Below are 20,501 nucleotides of genomic sequence, written 5' to 3' on the forward strand. Positions count from 1 at the left end.
CGCCAGCATCAGATACTTGACTCAAGAGCACTTTGGCTAAACCCCAAATCAGCTCATGACACATCTCCCATTTTGGTACAAAGTTAATCCCACAGCACACAGAAGAGAGTTAATTAAAACACCAGTAAACCTGATACTTAGATTCAAGCAGCCACCATGCCTTTGCTGGTAAGTTTTAAGTAAGACAGCCATCTAGTACAATCTCTAGCTAGATGGTCAGTGTTAAGTAGCAGATACAATCAGGACAAGAAGGAACAACAACTCTGGGCCATTTGAGCATGTAAGCTAAGCCATGTACTTCATGGGAATACAAGGGCCCTTCAGGTGTCACTAACCAAACCAACCAGGAGGGCAGGGTTTGAACAACTAGGGTAGACCTTTGATACCCCAAGCCCATCCATGAAGTTGCACCAAGGGAACATGTTATTGCAGTGCAAAGCTGAATAAGATTACTTAGTTTAAGGATCCTTTCTTACCTCAGGCCTGTTCTGCGAAAAGATTCCTATGTACTGATCAGGAGATGGTTTGAAACCTCTGTTGAGAAGTGCTGAACCAACGCATTCTGCTTTTTCCGCAGTCTGGAGAGAAAATGGTGATATCTATTAACATTCACTTACCAAGGCTATGCTATTTTTATCCACTTAGGCTTTAAACTTAGTTTTATCTCATTCATCCTCTTCAAGAACTACCAGTCACTTAATGCATTATATATCCCATTCTATGTATGTTTAGACAGAAAAAAGGGCCTACAACTTTCAGCATACTGCTGGCTGGGGCTTGCTAGGCATTGCAGGTCTTTTACACAATCTAAATATGAATAGGATTGTACCTTAACACAGATAAGGTGATAGACAATATTTAAAAAACACAGTAGGCTGTTTCATTTGAGCAGAACTTGATCCCATTTTAAAGGCCTAATGTCTATTCAAGAAAGATGATGCACACACAACTGAACTTAAATCAGTGCTGAAATTTTACCTCATGGACACATTCTATGTCTTATTAATCTGATAGTTTTTCTAAAGCCTTATGAGATCAAGAGAATAAAACAGGATTTTTAAATTCAAAACACGCATGGTAGACTTATTTCTACCATGGTAGATATGAAGAGATACATTTTGTAGCCAGAAAGAATTAGCCTTTTATAGCCTCTGCATATAAAAAAGTCAAATTCACAAAGCTACACACAGATTTTTCACAAGATTTGCTTGAAAGCAAGTAGATTTGTAGTTGCAATCTGTGCTGCAAAGCTTCTGTTAATGGATTGATTTTGAGTGGGAGGAACAACTTCCATTCCACATTGGGAGCCACTGTCAAATAAGGCAGGACCAAAATTACCATATTGCAGTTACTACTTTTTCTGCCAGTAACTAAAGTCTATGGGGAGGCTTTTCAATCTTTTCTAATTGGGCCGGGAATGGGATCCTGTCTAAAATCAGGGAAGCCACAGATGTCTGGTCACTGGGGAAAGGGACATAAGTGGTATGAGAAACCCCTGAGACTCTAGAAGATTAAGGTTTGGCTTCTATTCCTGAGGTTTTCCACCCCAACTCCAAGCACAACTTTACTTGTGAGAATTAAGGGAGAAGAATTAAGCTGCATCAGCAGTGGTCACACATACAATACGGCATAACCACCATTTGGATCCTTGCCAGAGTTAAAGGATCTCCAACTCTGACAATTCATTTGTATTAGATATAACTTGTGCAAAAGGTTCTGCATTTAGACTATTTCTACAAAAGTTAACTCATTCATTTCATGCTCAATTTGAAGAAAAAAATCCCATCCCTACTTGCAGGCACCTGCATCCTCTGAAAATTTCTCTCCTTAGCCCACCTTGCCCTCCAGAAAGGCTTTTCAGAGGTCTTGGTAGGGAAACAAGGGGAAAGGAAACAAAAAGGACCTTATCTTAGGATCCAAGTCAGCATCCTTTGTACAAGACATCCTGAAGTTGCTTACCAGAATTTGGACTCTTAGATTTGTGTACAGCACAGAAGCCTGACTATTGTAGATACTAAACAGCAAATTGAAATCCAAATACCTCACTTTAAACTATATATCCTGCAACTGCACTTATCAAAATTCTATAATCCAACTGTTTTTGTAGCAAAAGAAACTTTGGTGACAATTCTATACCTATTTACCAGAAAATGAGCCTAACTGAACTCAATGCGATTTGCTCCTAGCTAAGCATATACAGAATTGTGCAGTTAAAAATCAATGTAAGCATCCTTACATCACACACCCCTCTCATCATGTCACCACACACAGAACTGTGTCTATTTACCTCCTTGTAAGAGATCCATTCATATGGCTGATTTGGTTTCCTTATGCCCAAACAGGGGCCATTATCTATGAAGATATAGAAAATTAAAAGGTTAAATAATTTTAGCAAGCCTACGCCCCTGCTCTGTTCCCAAGGAGAGATTCAGTTTATTTCCAACACAGGTTACAGGTATAGACTTTTAGATACTAACTCCAAAACTGAAAGTACATGTGCAAGTTTCCATTCCTCAAAAGAGTTGATACTGCAAACTCCTTGATACTGGAAGAGTCTGGAAGAGCCCGAATTAGTGCCTGGGAGACCACTCACTTTGATTTTCCACTATACACAGGTTTTTACATCCCACATACCATGTGGTACTACTTCATGAAAGCCATAAACTATCATTTCTTTCAGGTGGCAGGCTCTGCCTCACAATTCTTTCCCAAATTATCAGTACTCACTTGATACATGTAGTCCCCTCTGGAAGATATCATAAACTGTTCTCACATCGTCATAATAGAATGTCAGTGGCTCATCAGTATCAAGTAGCGATGACCTTCGGGCATACTCGTCACCCTGCATAATGAAAAGTGTAAGTTAAAACATTTCCCCAAAGCTTTCTGTGCCACTCTTTATGAAAGCAGACAGCAATACACAATAACTAGAATACTGCAACAGCTTATCACATTTTGATGCATGTCAATCAAAGAAATACACCTATGGATAAAAACTGGACAAAGAAATAAAACTTCAGTTAAAAGCTGGATATCAGTTCCTATTTAAGGATGAAATCCTGTGCATGTTTAGACAGAAACAAGTCATTTCTGTTTACATGCAAAGGATTGTGTTCTGAAAGTCCTCTTCTGCCTCATTTTATTTCTAGTCCAGTGCTAAAGAATATGGACAGTCCCTGTTAAATCCCAGCTAAAATGCATGCAGATCAAAAACATATTTGCCAATACCTTCATCCAGTTGCAGAGAACTTTGGATATATGCATATGCCAGCTGCAGAATTGGTAGTTCAGTTCCTGCTAACTTGTTTGAATAAGGGAAAAATTGTACTTATAATGTATATTACTTTCTGTATGCTATGCAATTAATTTGTCAATGCAAATTACTAATTTCTCATTGCCATTAAAAGCAGTTGGTATAGAACAAAGTTAGATTCATGTTGCAATGACTGTGTGTTACTGCTTGGTTCCAAGTTACCATTTTTGGAAACTGCCATGGCTAAAGCAATGATGTACGGCAACTTAATCTAGAATAGGGTTGCAGAACTTGCAATCCACATGCAGCCCACCAAGCAGTTCAGTTTGCTCTTCCAAGACCCCAGTGCTGGCACAGTGGCTCCTGCACTTACCACCAATGTACCGCCAGATCACTGCTTCCAATGGTTCTTTGACCATGATTGTGGTTGCTAGGGTAATCCCAAAGCTGTGTGTTTGGGGTGGGGGGACATAACTGCAATCTTCCAGTTTAAGACCTGTAACCAAATACACTAACCATTGTACAGAGGTGTGGAATCTCTCCTCATCATTGTTATGACTTGTTTTGCTGCCCTGGCAGCAGTGCTTAAGTTTTTTTTAGAGTAAGTGAGGGAAACTGTCTTAGGACTTGTTCTTAGATGTTCTTGAACATTAGTACCTATACTAGAGAAGAGCTATGTGCTACTATTGTTCAGAAGGAAATTATCTAGAAGTAACTTCTGGGTGTCTTTATAAACTGTTCACTCCAGAAAGGCCTTTTTCGGTTAAGGCTAGTCCAACTGCTTTCAAAATAGTCACTGTACACAGTTTTATATTTAAGTATTGATATAAATATTACTTAGTGCTGTTTACTTTCAGGCTTAATTGAAAGAATCAGTCAGTCAACACTCTCCATATAACAATGAATGAACTGTAAGGACTACAAAAACCTAAATTGAAAAGGGTGACAATTGCAGAATGTAAAGCATACCCTCCACTACAGAATACAATAAATGGAAATGTTATACTGGTATCCCTCACTACTCTACAGTTTAAGTCCCGAGTTTTAAGTAACAAGTACTATTATTCAGGTAATAAATTTCTGTGTCTCACACACAAAGTTAAACAAGGCATAGTGCACAATGAAGGAGGATTTTATCAACTCTCCTTTGCTATATTCTCCTTTATCCTTTTATTAAGGGCAATGTCAAATATTACAGCAACAGCAGCAAACTTGCATTTGGCAAAGAACGTATATATTTTTAGAGCATCAAAAGTGGTTGTGGCTCCTTAAAACAGGTCTATGTTTACCACAGAAGTGTGGGACACTCACACTTTATGCTGCATTTCTTATGCAACTGTAATTAAATGTGGCATATAGAGATGCTTATCTTATCTTCAAGTCAATATCTTAAGTCTGCATATCTTATCTTCATGATATGATCAGTTCGGTAATTAAAGTTCATTTTATTTCCGCTGCTCTTTAGTCAGAAACTTCGATCCTTACAAGTAGACTGAAAGCTAGCTATGGATGGGCTATCTTAGAGGCACTGACTTAGCACAAATGTCACAGCTAATGAATAAACTAACAAGTTAATACTTGGGATTCACATTTTTCAGTGTGTAATATGTTTCATATAGATCCTGCAAGATGCAGGTCAACAATGTTGCTCCTAAGGAAAATTGGGAATGAGGAGCACTTGCCCAAGACTCCTTAGCTAATTCACAGCAAATAACAGATTTGAACTGGGAAATTCCCAGCTCATGCTCTTGGATAGTATACCAGCCTTCATTTTGCTAGTGGAATTTTGCAGGTTATGTAACAGCATGAATATTACTGGCAATTGAAGAGAGGAAGGAAACATTCTTTACTGGCAATTGGTAGAGAGAGAGAGAGAGAGAGAGGCATAGTGCCAGCAATTGCACAGCTATTAGTCTGGGGCTTCACTGAAAGAGATGGCAGCAGGGTAGTGGTAGTGCCAGCAATTCTCATGTAAGCCCCTCTGTTGCAGGCACATTTCTGGAGAGAAAAGACTTTGGATGCAAGCCTATGTTAGAAGAAAGTCACTGGGCTGCTGGCTGGACACAGTTTTGCTTAATTCATCAAGAACACACCAACCCAGTCAGCAGCACAGATTGCCAGTCACCCATTTCACAAACCTACTGACAACCAGATGTTTCGCAACAGTTCTTAAGTTATGGAAAGAATGTCATCAAGCAGTAGCTGTTTTGAAAGAATGCCATAGTGACTGCTACAGTGACTCAGTTGTAAAGCCAGGGTAATAAAGGAAGGAAAGAAGGTTGATCTTGGATGCTAGTAATCCTGAACACAGTGTCTGGGGAAATACAAACTAGGTTTTACAGGAATAAAAACTTCCTTTTTCCCCCCTTCGCGCTGAAGAGGCTGACCAGGGGACAGTATTTTCATAAGCACAGTAAGTGCATAACAGAAGAATTTTCAGAAGGAGTGGATTCTCACCCTGTAGAGAGAATTTGATTTCCTATGTTCTAATTCATATATGTCCTGAACATTCATGACAATTATGCATATAAACTAGGTAGAAAGCAAGTACTAGTTTGCAGCTGTAGCCTGTATACAATCTATGTCCATAAACCAACACCTTTGATCTGGCAGCCTGTGTACTTTTTACTCAGAATTATATCCAGTAAACACATCCCTGTCCTTTCCAGCCTGATTGTGAGGGGGGAAAGGATGATGGGTACTTGCAGCTTATACAGTCGATATCAAATAGTGCATAAGAAGAGAGAAACAGAACTCACTCCCCAGCTCAAGAGGAAGGAAGCTTCCACTATACTCTGGAGACTACATCAGCATATAAAAGACAGCCCTTACTCTTCCCCAACACTTGGCATGTTCAAACTTTAAACTGCAGAGAACCTTGATACTAAGAATGTGCCCCAGGAAGCAGCCAACACCGGAGCTTCTGCCTTCCTTACTGCTACAATTTTTTTGTAGCAGTTCACTTGGTTCACTGTAAACCAGCCTTCTCCAACATGGAGCCCTCTAGGAGTTTTCTGGGAATCCAGGAATTCCCAACATTCCTGAAAGGGGTTTTAACACTTAAAAGTCAGTCAAAAATAAATCCTGACCATTGTCTATGTTAGCTAGGGTTAATGGGAACTGAAGTTTAAACTATCTGGAGGACATCAGGTATGAGAAAACTGATCTAGACTTGACAGAAGAGTACTTTAATAGCTGCAGGTTTTGGTAACAGAAAAAGAAACAAGTCCATTCATTTATTTAATTTCTATACAACCCCAATAGCCAAAACTCTCTAGCCAGTTCATGGATGTCTCCTTTGTCTTCCTGATGAGCTTCTGGTACCCTTGAGGGCATGGAAGTTCAGCACATAAACAAGAAAGAGTCTGTGGAAATGAGCTATTAACACATGTAGGCAGAAACAAGTGTATGAAGTGAAATATTTAATTTTAGTTTCTGGTAGACAAGACTCACTAAGGAAATGGGAGAGAATGCTGTCCTATGGAGACAATGGAGCCAGTCAGTCTCGTTTGGCACTGTTGTTGCAATTTTATAAATCAAATAATAAATAAATATGGATCTCAAAGAGACAGAAAAAGTGATAGGAAGGCTCTCTGAAATGGAGACTAGGCTACTGTGCCATTAACAGATGTTTAAAGAGATAAGCTCAACTATAAAACACCTATCTCTATACTTGTCTCTGAAGTTCAGGCCCTCTAACATAGGGTCATGGCAAGTGCAAGTTTGGCTAAAGCCAGTCAAACTTTGTGGGCCCCTTCAGACAAATGTGAAGTTAATCATTTTCTGTTTTGTCCTCTGCACAGATAACCCAACCCTAAGCAAGTTCAGTCATTTGAAAATACCAGGAAGCTTCCAAAAGAGGCTCCATGAGAGCAGAGAAAAAAATCCTTTTCTTTTTGGTTAGTAGAGTTTCTCACCATTGCATAAGGAAGTAACTTTTATATGAATATGGGAACGTATAATGCACAAGTCTGTAAACAAATACTTGTTGACTTATCAAATTTAGAACTTCACACTGCATTTCCCCCAATCTCAGATCAGGGCCAGGGTACCAGCTCTTGCTCTGAAACATCCCATTTTCTCTAAATTAGCTGTTTATTAGCTCTAGGGATAGCAAGATAACTCTCACTTCAACGCCTGATTTATTTATCCACCTACAAATTTAATCTTATGGGCCTTAACAATATTACTACCAATATTTTGCTTATTTGGGCAAGAAGATCAGGTTTCAAATAAGATGCCTCTTCAAACAAAAACGTGAGCTAGGCAGATGTACTATTAATGGAGCGAACAACAAAATATTGTAGCAAAAGCATTACATTAAAGCAAGTATGCTTTTCAGATGCATGGTACTTTGCATGATACCGGTACTTTGTGAGCCGCCCCGAGGCTTCGGCGAATGGGGCGGCATAGAAGTTCCCTAAATAAATAAATAAAATAATACACAGTATATTTGAATAGGCAGTAGTAAGCAACCTTTTGGGCTCGTGGACACATTTGGCAATTTAGAAACTGCCACAGGCACTACCACAAAATGACTATCTTGTGGCATGGCTAGCCACAAAGGACAACTCTGCTCAACCAATCCTTTACAAGGTGGAGGTGAACAGGTGAATGAGACACAACACCCTAAACAGCTCCTTTGGATCCACAATTATCAGCACATTCTTCTTTTGCCTGGGGGTTGCAAACATTGCAGAGCAAAACAACAGTCTGCAGCTGACTATCATCTTCATTCGCCAAGAATGTACCCGAGTGTCACCACGTAGCCCAGAGGCATTCATGGGAAATTAAGCTGGGAGACTCTCAGTTTGCTTGGATGTCATCCCAGCTGCTAGGAGGAAAATGTGTTAATGTGGCAGGGATAGGGCATCTTGGTAGACACCAAACAAGGCACCCACAGGCACGCTGAGGCAGAAGGGTACCATGCTGCCAAGGTCTGACCCACGGTCTAGTAACATCTCAGTTACAGCACTGGGCAATGACGCATCATACAATGGGGAATTTTAGTTTTGTAAGACAGCTTTGTCCATGTATACAAAGAACACAAGTATTTTTTTAAAAAAGTACTTAAGTCTATACCTAATTTAAAGATGTATTTAAACCTATGCCACAGGTAAGCAAGTCGTCATTACTTCCAAGATATATAACATGAATTTCAGGCACACATTTGTGTAGTTATCCCTGATCCAGCAAAAGTGATGTATGTGTAGAAGCAGCTGGTGAAGAAATGGAACACTGATCTAGAGCCAATTAAATGACTGGATGCATCTTACAATTAATGGGTATGTACAGTCCCATCCTACTGTTCCTGTTTGATTCACTGAACTTTAAAGCTCACAGTATTACAGTCAATGGCTCTGCCTTAGATGGCGAGCAGGAGAGCAGATTGATTCTGCTCAGCAGTATGGAACAGACACATGCTAAATTGGACCAAGGGTTGATCTAATCCAGCATTCTGTTCCCACAATGGCCAATCAGCTGCTCAAGGGAAACCTACAAGACGCACAGGAGCCTAACACCCTCCCTCCCCTGTGTTCCTCAGCAACTGTTATATATAATGCATATAGTACATGAGTTGTCCTGAAATGCAATGAGAGAGATAATACAATGTTTGGTGTGACTAGGCAGGGATTCAGACTTACTACACTTGCAGGGTAGGGCTAATTACCAGCTCCTTAACAATTATCTGAATCAAGTTAAGCTTCACAGAAAAAGGTTTCTAAACTACATAGTTACACAAAATGTTATGGAGTCTATAGACAACCCTTTCAGTCAGAAAGCAAGGAATGCCTCAAACTACCATTTACACCAACAATTACCTTTTCTGTCATGATTAGCTTCCCTAGCCCCACTGCTGTCCCTTCCCTTTTTACACCCCAAGATCTTGCCAAAACAATCTACTATAATTAGATAAAAATGAGATAATACACTGCAGTATTGTCTGAATGCACAGCTGCATGTGTGTGTTGAAAGGATAGAAGGAATTTGTTTGGCATGAAAGATATGATCTTGGCACTCCACAATCAGCTTCAAAGCAATATCTTAATCCAGTTAACTGTGTTAAAGTTTAATAATTTAGAAAACCCAGTCCATTTCATGAAGCCTAGCCTTTTTTCGAGACTGCTATAGTGGGCAACTATAGAGAAGACAGAACAGGAATAAGACCCAATGCTTGCTTACCTCTACTTCCACAGACTGCATTGCTAAGTCACATGGTGGTTTCAGAGCTTTAGGTCTTGTGGCATACCAGTAAGTTGTGAGTGCTGCAAAAGCACCAAATCCCATCAGGGTATTGGTTGGGAGAGTGCGCACGTACTGCCTTACATCATCGAGTTCTGGCATTCGCAGATGCCTAAACAATTCATGAGCTTGCATTGTGATCTCCTACCCTTGTTCTTCACACTGCAATCTGTGGACAGAAGAGGAAAATTGTGTGCCAAACTTGGTATGAAAGAACCCATTTTCTTCCAGTACGGAAATGCACATCTTCCAATCTTATATCACTGTATCAAGCTAGAAAGACTGACTCTTTCCCTCCCACAGATTACAGGAAATATTTTAGATGTGTTTTTCATTTACCTTTTTGGGGATTTCTGCCAGGTGCCACACCTTATATGGGCCAGACTTTGAAAAATATGTTCTATATATTTTTGTGCCTTTAGATAGTGTGGTCTCAGTCGCAGAGAATCAGCAGAAGTTCCTTTTCCTTTTCTCCCACAAAATACAAGACCACATTTTATAAAAGGCTCCAATGTAGTGCTATGTTTTATGTAGATTCCAGTGCTTTTAGATCAGTTCGAATAGGTATCCCCTTCCCATGCAATCAAACCTAATAAGTGTATTTCTAAACACCAGAGAACAAAGTGGAAAGGAACAGAATGAGGTTACTCTCCCACTAGTCCTTTTAAGTTTCTGAGAGACATAAGCCTGGTAAAAGAAAAGGTTTGGTCAGGTTTTGTATAAAATCCTTCTGCGTCTGCTCAGCTGATGCTTCTCCCTACAGCCAAGGTCTCTCAGGACATAAGTCACATGTGTATCCTCATAGTTTCTGCCCACTAGGCCAAAGGTAACTAGCAGACACAGTCCATACTTAGCCTTGCGAGGAGGAGGGCCAATGGAAACACAGTCTGAAGTCACACCACTGCACAGAGGCTGGCAGACATGGAAACAAACAATGTTGGCCTCAGACTCACAACCGCAGTGACATTCATGAATGCCTATCATCAGCTCATTTCTATCAGCTGACAAAAAAGCTTTTCAAAGAGAAAAAAGAAGGTTTCAATGTGAAGTTTGCAGAGGCTTTAGGTGTTGTCGAACAAGATTTTCGAGATGTCAACAGTTTTACTATCCCAGTAGTGAGGGGGTGGAGATGCTCCAGATACAAGAGTGGAAAAGACAGTGCTCATCTGTTTCAGTTTAGATGATTAGGAAGTGAATTCTTTTGCTGCAGCTTAAGCTCAGGAAGACTGATTCTACTTGTGTTAAACCCTTTTCTGGCTGCAATATCCTAGACAGCTCTATAACGACAGGTTACAATATAAGATATCCAAAATGACAATAACTCATGCAGGGCAGGAATTTCAATAGGGCCTGAAGACCTGTGGGCTAGGGATGGGAAAAATTTCATTCAGTACTTATTTATTACAAACTTACCTAATTTCTCACTTTCAAATCACTATGCAAACTGAAACTCGGTTATTCTTCGAAAACTGCAGTAATTTGCAATGAAGTTCCCTGATCAAAAAATGTACATGAAGTGTGTATTTTAGGAGAAATATCATTCAATAATGCATTGTATCATGAAACCTGCTTGAAAAAAATGTGCATTCCAGGCAAATATGTATACATTAGGAGAAATGTTCACAGCTAATGAGTTATCGTTTTAAAAAGTTTTGTTACACTCATGATATACAGTGCAACAATATACATTTTATATTGCTATCAGTCACATCACCTTATCCAAAGGCTCTTAGCTACTCAGTCAAAAAGAGCTACAAAAACACTACGCATACAGGGTGGGCCAATAGGTATACAATACTGATTGGGTTGTGCAGGACTTCACACAGTGAATGAAATGAACAAGTTCATCTTGCAAGCATTTATTGACATTGCTGCTAACTGGAATTTGTGTCACAATATTGGGAACAGGTTCCAGGAATGTTGCAATGTTGATGGAGGGCATTTCAAGTGCCTCAGAAACTAAACATGACCCTATCAGACCTGTGTACCTACCTTTGGCCCACTCTGTATATATATCTGACACAGAGTGATCAATGCCCCTTCAACAGCATCTAAAGGACCACAGGTATTTTCAGAGTCTCAACTTTGATCTTACAGTTGTAGCACCCTCCTCCCTGCACAGCTTGTGTTGAAGAAATGTCTTGTTTCTTCAAGGCAGCAAAAGTGACTTCACAGAAGTGGGTTAGTGGACATCAGAGGGGTGGAGTGGGAAGGAGACCTTTGTCTTTCTGCTCCCTACACTCTTCACAGGATGCCATAATCCTCCAAATTCAGAGGGCTACAGGCATCTCCATACAATTGTGCCCCTATAAGTTAGGATTGTGCTAAACTAAATAGCAACCAAATAACAATACAAAGCACTACTTGCCTTTATACCAATAATTTTCACAGTTTCTTTATACCAATAAAGAACATTTATTAATTTTATACCATAATTATTTTCCAATAATCAAATGGTTTGTTCTCAATAATTTTAGGATTCTTACGTCTACCTTCTCTTAATCTAACTACCTCACTAATTTACAATAATTCTGTTATTTGCCAAATTTTAGCAAAGTATTCTTTATATATAATTGACTATATATTATTCCAGTGCTTGGCAATAATCATTTTTGTTACCATTACAAAAATAAGTATCATTGATTGATGAATTTGGTGCACTTCAGACTGAAGCATCGTTTTAGGGCTCAAGGACAAGATTTTATACAAATCTTTAAAAAATCAGTGGTTAGGATGAACTGATTTTAAAATGGGAAAAATGAGGAACTGACAATAGCCAGCAATGATAAATTTATTTGTCCCTACTCAGGACACAACAAAAAAACTGCTTCACACTTCAATATACAATTGCATTTTCTACTTTCCTTTGTGTAGTGACTGTAGTCATGCTTTGTTTTGCATTTGTGCAATCCCCAACCCATGTCAGCATAACAACCCATGTCAGAATAACATATGGACCTTAGAGCTGAAACTGAATGCACCCTCATATGGACTTATCTGTTGTTTCCAAATTTGTTAAATTTGCTCAGCTTTTTGACATTCTAGTTAAAAGATCCTTGAAAAACCCATTCAGAGTTAACTGTTACCCTACTAGTTGTACTTGGCAACTCCAACATGCCTGAAATCCATTCCAAGAGGTCTGTTATCTCTGAATTTATGTATGCTCCCTCTCTTCTAGATTGGTATCTCTTCCTCCATTAATTTGTCTAAGTCCTCTTTAAAGCCTTCTAAATTGGCAGCTTTCACCACATCCTATGACAGCAAATGCCATAGTTTTAATTATGCACTGTGTAAAGAACTATGTCCTTTTCTCTGTCCTGTATTTCCCACTAGTAAACTTCATGAGATGACCATGGGTTCTAGTACTATGAGAGAGGGAAAGAGAGAGGGAAAATTCCTTCGTGACTATTCTTTAATGGATTTCTTCATAGAATGCTTGCAACAGCAGTATTCTGTTGGATTTGGCAAATTAATCAAGGTAAAAGGCAAAATGAGGACCTGTTTAACTGAACTCCAAGTTGACCATTTACAACTTCTAGTTAGAGATAGCCTTGTGCTGCCCTAAGTGAATAGTCAACATCAGTATTTTTTATACACACACATTTGTTTTATAGCAAAAAGAAAAGAATTATAGATGAAGTCTAGGGAAATTTTATTTATTTATGGTTTTATATCCTGTTTTTACCAAAGGAGAAAAAAAGCTCTCAGAACTGTGTACCATAAAGCCATATAAAAACAGTAGATCATTTCAATAAATAACTCTGATATCAACAGGAAATTACACAATATACTTCTAAGGGTGTTGAGGAGTATTGGATCATATTGTCAGACCCAATAACCTCAATAACCTTATCTAGGCAGTAAACTCTTGCATGTTTGACAGGATTAACATCACACTTATCTGTTATTAGCTACCCAATCAACAATTAATTTTGTCATTACTTACAGACTGAGATGTTTAGCTTTAGAAGTTTGTTCAATTAGAGAGCTCTGCCTTGAGGTTTCTGTCCTTGTGTCTTATACTACAAGTTAAATAAATGCCACGCTTCAAGCCAGGAAAAAGCTTCCTGACACATGCATCAGTAAAATACTGAATCAGCCAAGATGCGGTCTTTCCAGCTGAACTTAGCTTTATGGCAGCCAGCCAAGCTGGCTCAATGTAGCCATTCCAAGCTCCTCCTCCTCCCTCACCAAGTACAATAATCTATTTACAGAAGGCAGAATGCTGTCTTATTGTCTGCCAATAGGCAGACATCGTTCGAGGGCAACTGTCAACTTCTTCATTATAACGCTAGAGCCCAAGAACCAATAGCAGTTCTCCCTCTAGCTCTGCTGTTTAATTGAGAGGGTGAAAAAAATCTACAATGAATTGTTTAATTAGACGCAGTCCTTCATTATAAAAGTTCTACCCCATAAGGACTGCTATGCTCTAGAAACTGCACTAGTTACCCATTCCAGGTTTAATCTTACTCCACACTGTCTTTGGGGGTCAACAGTGCTTATGAGTTCCACCACTAAAACTAATCTAAAAATAATTTTAAATGAAAATGAACATAGGTCTACCATTGCAGAAGGAAACTTTTGCATAAATTTTATTTTTCCCCTTGAAGCTCTTTACCCTATACAGATTACTTATGTAGCTACCACATTTGAAAAGCCTGTTACAAGCTGTATTTTACACATTAGTCTAGGGTTTTTAAAATCTTATTTTAAAAGTTTGTTTTCCATTACCCCTGAAGAATTCAAACTGCAAAATAGCAACATAACATTCCAATACTCTGGCAGAAGTCCATTTTGCTTAATAGCACAACTGGGAAGTAAAAGATGAAAGCTATCAGAAACATTATTTTGACAACATAGATGAATCAGTCAGTGGCACAGTATTTAAGCTAACACTTGCACAAGGAGAACTGCCAAGCATTCGGTTCCTCAGTTTAGTAAGCTAGCAGAGCAGAAGCAGTAGTGATTAGGTCTACACAAGCATCCTGTATCAACCATATAGCTCATATGAGGAGCTTTGCTGCTACAGACAAATTTAAATGACAGATCTTCTTGCATTTATGCTTAGGCCAATAAAGTTTAAGTAGGATTGACATGCCAGTCAATTAACCACAGTTCAATATTGCCATGTATAGGTGGTGACTTAATTTTTAAATTACATTATGGTGTTGCATCTTAGCAACAGCAAGTGAGCGAGACTGCTTGGTACTCTACACCTGAACAAACAGAGCAAGAACTACCCTCACAGCAAGGCCAAGGTTCTCTTTCATTCAGACACTTCCATAAAGTAGCACAAGCAGTCAGGGACAGAGGCTACTGCCTATGAAATCTTCTTGCTTGCTGGAGGAACCACTGGGTGACCCCTCCATGTGATCTGGCTGTCTATTCTATCAAGTTCCAAAGAGGGACTGAAGTAAACCCCTAAAAAACAGAACAGTAGACACTGAAATAACTGAAAGTATCAATGGGCACAACACATGGCAAACTCTTCTAACATAAACCTTTGGTTATGGAGAGTTGTAAAAAGCCAAAAGTAATTCTCAAAATGTCTTTACTAACCTAAGAAAGTTATGGTTTTAAATATATTCACCCATATTTCACTAGTCAAAAGGCAAACACTACTAAGAAATCTCAATGAAATCCTGTTCAGACTGGATCACTGATGTTTTTGTACCCTTGTACCTAAATATCTACAAAAATTATCTGTTTGCAAGCTCTCTCAGCTAACTTCCATGAATATTGACATTTGCATTACTACTGCTAATTATTCAAGTATTTCCAACTGCTAATCAATATGAATCAACTTGGGGCCATTACATTGTAGAAGCTGTGCATTCTGAAGAAACATCAAGACTTTTGAACAAGGGATCATTCTGAAAACATCTTGGATCTTTTAATTCTCTGTAATCCCTTTCAACACTTGTACTGGAAAAAGGAGCTTGTCAAAGAATAGCGTTTCAAAAATCATCCCTTAGGTTACAAAGAGGGTTTATTTGGAAATAGCAATGCTCCAATTTTTAATTAACTTTGCTATGATTAGGCATGGCTGCATGTCATACTAACTCACCCTGGTAATAAATCATGGTGGACTGGTCGTATTGCAGATATCTCACAGTGAGCCTGGCAGACAATGGGTTGTTGACCCCTCTCACTTCTGTGGATATAGCAGCAGGCACTGCAAGAGGACTGAATTGTCTCCCCATTTCCAGCCATGATTGCAAGCCATTTTGAACTTGCCTTGTTTTCTTCCCCTCTAAAGTTTAAAGTCTCTATACTAGAATAGTTCCCCGCCCCAAAAAACCAATTTTTTTAACCCTTTGTAAATCTTGCTTTAAAAATGTAGCATTAACTTTGACAGATGTCAAAGTTAAATAGTCCTGAAAATCGGGTCACTCATATTTTTTCCTGTTCTTAACGTAGCAGGATCTTGGGAGCAAGTGCAAAAGTGAGGGCACCCTTGGGACATGAAGATCTTGCCATACAGAGAGTGAACAAGCTGCTAGTCCCTAAGATGATCCATACTTTTGTTTACATTTGGCAGTTCACCTTTTGATCACTGTCAGATGTTTTAGAAAAGGGGAAAACTGAACTTACCTGCAGCCTCTGAGAAGCAATATCCACAGTGGATACCTGATGGACTTCGCCAGGAGGCACTCCACTGCACACCTGAAGCTTCCCAATTCTTAACCTGCACAACTGTGAATGTCTGCAGTTGCACAACTGTGGATAAAAAAAAAATTGAAAAATTGCTGGACACAAAAAATAATTAGAATGTTGGACAGCTATAACCAGTTCCTCAAAGGGACCACTGCGGCACTTCTAGGGGACTGTCCAATCCTTCAAAAAGAGGGCTACAAAGTTGATTTGACAACCTTCTTTCACCATCTCCTTGCAATACACACAAAAAGTTTGGAGTACAAAAATAGCCACAATGAAACCACTGTGGAGAAGTTGGACTGGGTTCACAGGCCTCAATAACTCATCATGGGTATGGGTGCTTTGTGAGCCAAGTCATTGTGCTAACACTTGATTGTCTCCATGGACTTCCTTTTTAGTTCAATACTGAGTTATCTTATAGTTAAGCAGCATACCTATTGCAGGGTCAATCTTCACTACAAGTGTTCACCTTCTTGCAAGTTTCATCTATTTTTGCAGTTAAAACAAAATTGAGCGCACTCTAGACTTCACATCAAGGACAATGCACTGACCTTCATTTCTTCCAGTTTCGTGACTTAGATCCAACCTAACATGTGTTTCTTCATACTTTAAAATTATTTTAACAGTCATAAGTTTAATGTGTTGTACCTTAACAAGGGGTTTAAGTGTTTGAGCAAACAGCACAATCAGTCACTAGCTACTTACAGCTTCAGAATTCAAGGTAATTAAGCAACAAATTGCTTTCTCTCAAGCTGGCTTCTTACCTGCACCTCATTAGAGGCAAGCAAACATGACTTTCCAAGTATTAATGTCAAAACCTTGAAAAATTGGTACTTTGGAAGAAACTTCATGGCAACGATAATGGCATTAATTGTAGCTGAACTGCCTGTCCAAATAATACTCCATTTTTACAATATTCTACAAGCTGTTTATACATAGATTAACTGGCCACTAACTTCCAGCTAGCATTCTTACATGCCAGTTTCTAAATTCAGATAATTTATCCAGGGGCCCATTTATTCAAGCCAATCCCATTCATATATATATATTTAGTATGTTTCTATCAAACAGAAATGCTACAAGTTTTCACTTTATAGCAACAAATAAGCAGAATAATAAGACTTTTCACCCAGCAAGGGAAATTCCAGGCCAAGCACCTGATCCCCACAAGTTCTAGCACCCCATGACTAATATCAATATTAGTTTTAATACATTCCACTAATCTTACCATCCTGAAAAATAGTGCCTTTTTGTTACATCTACATTTTTACCATGTACATGACAGCTACTTTTTCTAAGTGAGAAAAACCCAAACATTGCAAATTTCCATCACAGGGAAGTTTCTCAAGTTGTCTGATCATGCTAGCTGCCCTTATCTACTTGTACAATATCAGTTGGGGGGGGGGGTGAAGCTCAGAACTGCTGTACTGTACACAGTATTCTAAAAATAGTCACACTGCAGACACATATAAAGCATTAGGATTTGGACAGTTTAATTGCTTTCTTAATGAATTTCCACAATTCCTATTGTGAAATTTTCCTTTTGCACAGCAGTTACATATTGGGCCTTCATCCAGCTAGCTACTCCAACTCCATGCTCTCTCAGTCACCACCAGCAAAGGCACTATCAAAGCATAGATGAAGCTGGAATTTTTTACTCCAATATGCATTACTTATACGGAACCGGATTTACTATTTGAATGCTCATCTTCTCCAGCAAATTTTTGGAGCTCTTGGTTATCCTTTCTCTTTTTTAACCCTGGCAATACATTATTACTGTCAGCAAACCTGACCACCTTGCTGCTCCCTCTTTCTCCAGTTCATTTATGAATGAGCTAAAGAGCATCATTCTTAATAAGGGGACCTCACTGTTTATATTCTTCCAGCACAAAACTGTCAAACTACTCTCTTCTTCCTGATGAGGCTCTAATCCATCAAGCTACCTTATTCACAGAATTTTATGGGGATGGTCCAGATGTTATCTTCTGGTCATAACTCTCCACTGTTTTTCTGCCACTGTGCCTGACTTTTTCCTTACTGAAGAAAATCCATGGAGAATAATGTCTGAATTGCTGCACATTGCCTTCTAACTGGCCATGAGCTTTCCATCTGGAAGCACCCTTGCTCTTTAACCAGTGGTCAGTTCTCCTTTTAACCTGCACCATTACAGAACTGGACCATCAGTCAAAAATGACACATGTTCAGCATGAAAACTCTAACCCAGTCCAGACACCTATTAATCAACAGGATTCAATTGTCTTCAATTAGCATGTCCTCAATGCAAAGATCTCTCAACAGGCTGACAGAAACTGAAGAACATTTCCTATTTTGATAGCTGTAGAAGAAGCAATAGAATTAACTATTTGTCAGCACATTAGCAATAGGTACAGAAAACCTAGGGCTGCCCCAGGGTAGAGGATGGTTCCTGAAGTAATGCCATGTTCAGGCACAAAAAGGATTTCATCTCCTCCTGAAGTGCCCTTCAGCTAAGCAGCAATTACCCTACAGCACAGGAGAAGGAATCCTGCAGGCAGAGTCCCACCTCCAAACAACCGTGTCATTATGAGCTGTCCCAAACACTCCTGTCCTCACTAGAAAGCAGGGGGAAGTCCCCTGTGATAACCAGCCTTCCCAAGGGAAGCAATTCCTGACAGCGCAAGATACCAGCAGCGTGGGCTGCACTTTTGACTCAAGCCTTTGCCCCTTTTACGGGCCCAAGAGCAGTCTACCTAGATTGACAAGGTAGAGAATTGACAAGTGTCGTGGAAACAAAGAAAAATGGATTAGCCATACACTCCCTGCCTTGAAACCAAATGCCTCAGCACGCAGCAAATGTGCACGCCTGGGTGCTGTAACCAGCTCCCGACGCCTCCGAAACCCTGTCCAGCCTTTCCCAACCCAGGGCCCTCCAGCTGTGTTGGGATTCCAACTCCCACAATCCACCGGCGAGCTGCAGCGCAGCACATCTGGGAGACACTACGTTGGGGAAGGCAATCCCAAACAACCTGCCTCCGCCCTTGCAGCGCTCCCTTTCTTCCACGGGATCAGAGCGCCACGATGCAAAAGCGCCATGAATAAAGATTTATGATAATTATAATTTTAAAAATAGCGGCGATGCTAATCAGAAGAATGTAAAAAGGCTCTCCTCGACGCAGCTCCACCCAGCCCAGCCCAGCCCCCGACCTGGAGACCACTGCAGCGCTTGAAAGGCTGGAGGAGGCACGCAGGAGGCACCTCTCGAAGCGGCCTACGGCGAGGGGAGGCCGCTGCTCCAGTGCTTCGCCTTCCTGACGTGCGGCTCCTTCTTCCTCACGACCCCGCTTCCCCGCCCTCTTTTCCGGCTGCAGCCACATTAAAGGCGGCGGTCACGCTGGGCTACTGGGGTGTCGCGCCGCGGAGCGAGAGGAAGCGACAGCGCCCGGAAAAGGAGCGAGCAGCCCCCGCGGCGCCGGTGGGAAGCCGCACCCCCCATTCTGCCTTGCGGAATGACAGGCAGCCCCGCTCAGGCTGACTCACCCACCTGCTTTCGCCTTCGTTCTTGTTCCTCGTTACGCTCCCCTCTGCGGGGCTGCAAGCTCGCTGCCAACAATAACACAAGCACAGCGCTCTGCAGCTGCAGCGGCCGCCCCGTCCTATTTAAGCTTCCCCAAAAAAGAAAAAGCAACCCGAAAAAAAAAAAAAAACACGCCGCCGCACCAGCACCAGCCACAGAGCGCGAGTGGAACAGCAGAGCGCGTCGCGTCAGGCCCGCCTTGCCTGTGAAGTGCAAAGCCATCCACGGGCGCTAGGACCTGCGGGAGCCTGGCCAACCAACCCGGCAGCCAATAGGAGAGCGGGAAGGGGGGAAAAAAAAACACGGGAACGCAATGCCAAGGGCAGTCAGTCGCACAACGCCGCGGTCTAGAGCGAGCGCGGAGAGTTTCGACTTGGCCTGGAACCCTAATTACGCAGGAGCGAGCGGCGGCACATGTGCTGTGTATGCGTAGGCACTGCCCTCTGCGCATTCGCGGTGGGGGGCTCAACTGTGTTGCTTGGCCCTGTGAGCTCCCTGGAATGGATCCAGGCTTTAATTAATGGGACCTACTCCAAGTATAACTTAGGTCCCATTAATTCCAAGGATCTACTCGGGGTATGATTACTTGAGGCCAAGTCCCATTGATTTAAAGAAATCTAGGTATGATAGGCTCTAAATGCAATGCAAGGTCGACATGTTTCCCCTCTGCATGTTCTGTGTGGTTTCTGTGTATATCTAAATCTATAGAGATATATCTGTCAACTGAGGATAATGCTTTGTGTGCTCCAGCACACAAACCTTATGCCATAATGCAGTCATAAGACTGTCCTTTTT

The 20,501-nt window shown here is 40.6% G+C and overlaps 1 protein-coding gene across 7 annotated transcripts in view; it reads right to left on the bottom strand.

Moving 5' to 3' along the window:
• ACSL1 (acyl-CoA synthetase long chain family member 1) overlaps window positions 1–19,864 on the bottom strand; it is a 50,389-nt gene extending 30,525 nt beyond the window's left edge. For 2 of the 7 annotated variants that reach the window (XM_044449823.1, XM_044449821.1), the window contains exons 1-7: window positions 19,674–19,864; window positions 16,091–16,216; window positions 10,910–10,990; window positions 9,437–9,665; window positions 2,728–2,842; window positions 2,288–2,352; window positions 477–578 (exon numbers count right to left, since the gene is read on the bottom strand). In XM_044449823.1, the coding sequence (XP_044305758.1) occupies window positions 477–578; window positions 2,288–2,352; window positions 2,728–2,842; window positions 9,437–9,631 (477 nt within the window). In that variant the 5' untranslated portion in view covers window positions 9,632–9,665; window positions 10,910–10,990; window positions 16,091–16,216; window positions 19,674–19,864. Of the gene's footprint in view, window positions 1–476; window positions 579–2,287; window positions 2,353–2,727; window positions 2,843–9,436; window positions 9,666–10,909; window positions 10,991–13,442; window positions 13,904–16,090; window positions 16,217–19,336; window positions 19,486–19,673 lie in introns of those variants that run through there. The other 5 variants (XM_044449824.1, XM_044449825.1, XM_044449826.1 and 2 more) reach the window with 5 other exon arrangements.
• Between the last annotated feature and the right edge of the window lie 637 nt (window positions 19,865–20,501).

Source organism: Varanus komodoensis, unplaced genomic scaffold, assembly GCF_004798865.1.
Source record: "Varanus komodoensis strain SLA01 unplaced genomic scaffold, ASM479886v1 scaffold61, whole genome shotgun sequence".
Taxonomy (NCBI): domain Eukaryota; kingdom Metazoa; phylum Chordata; class Lepidosauria; order Squamata; family Varanidae; genus Varanus; species Varanus komodoensis.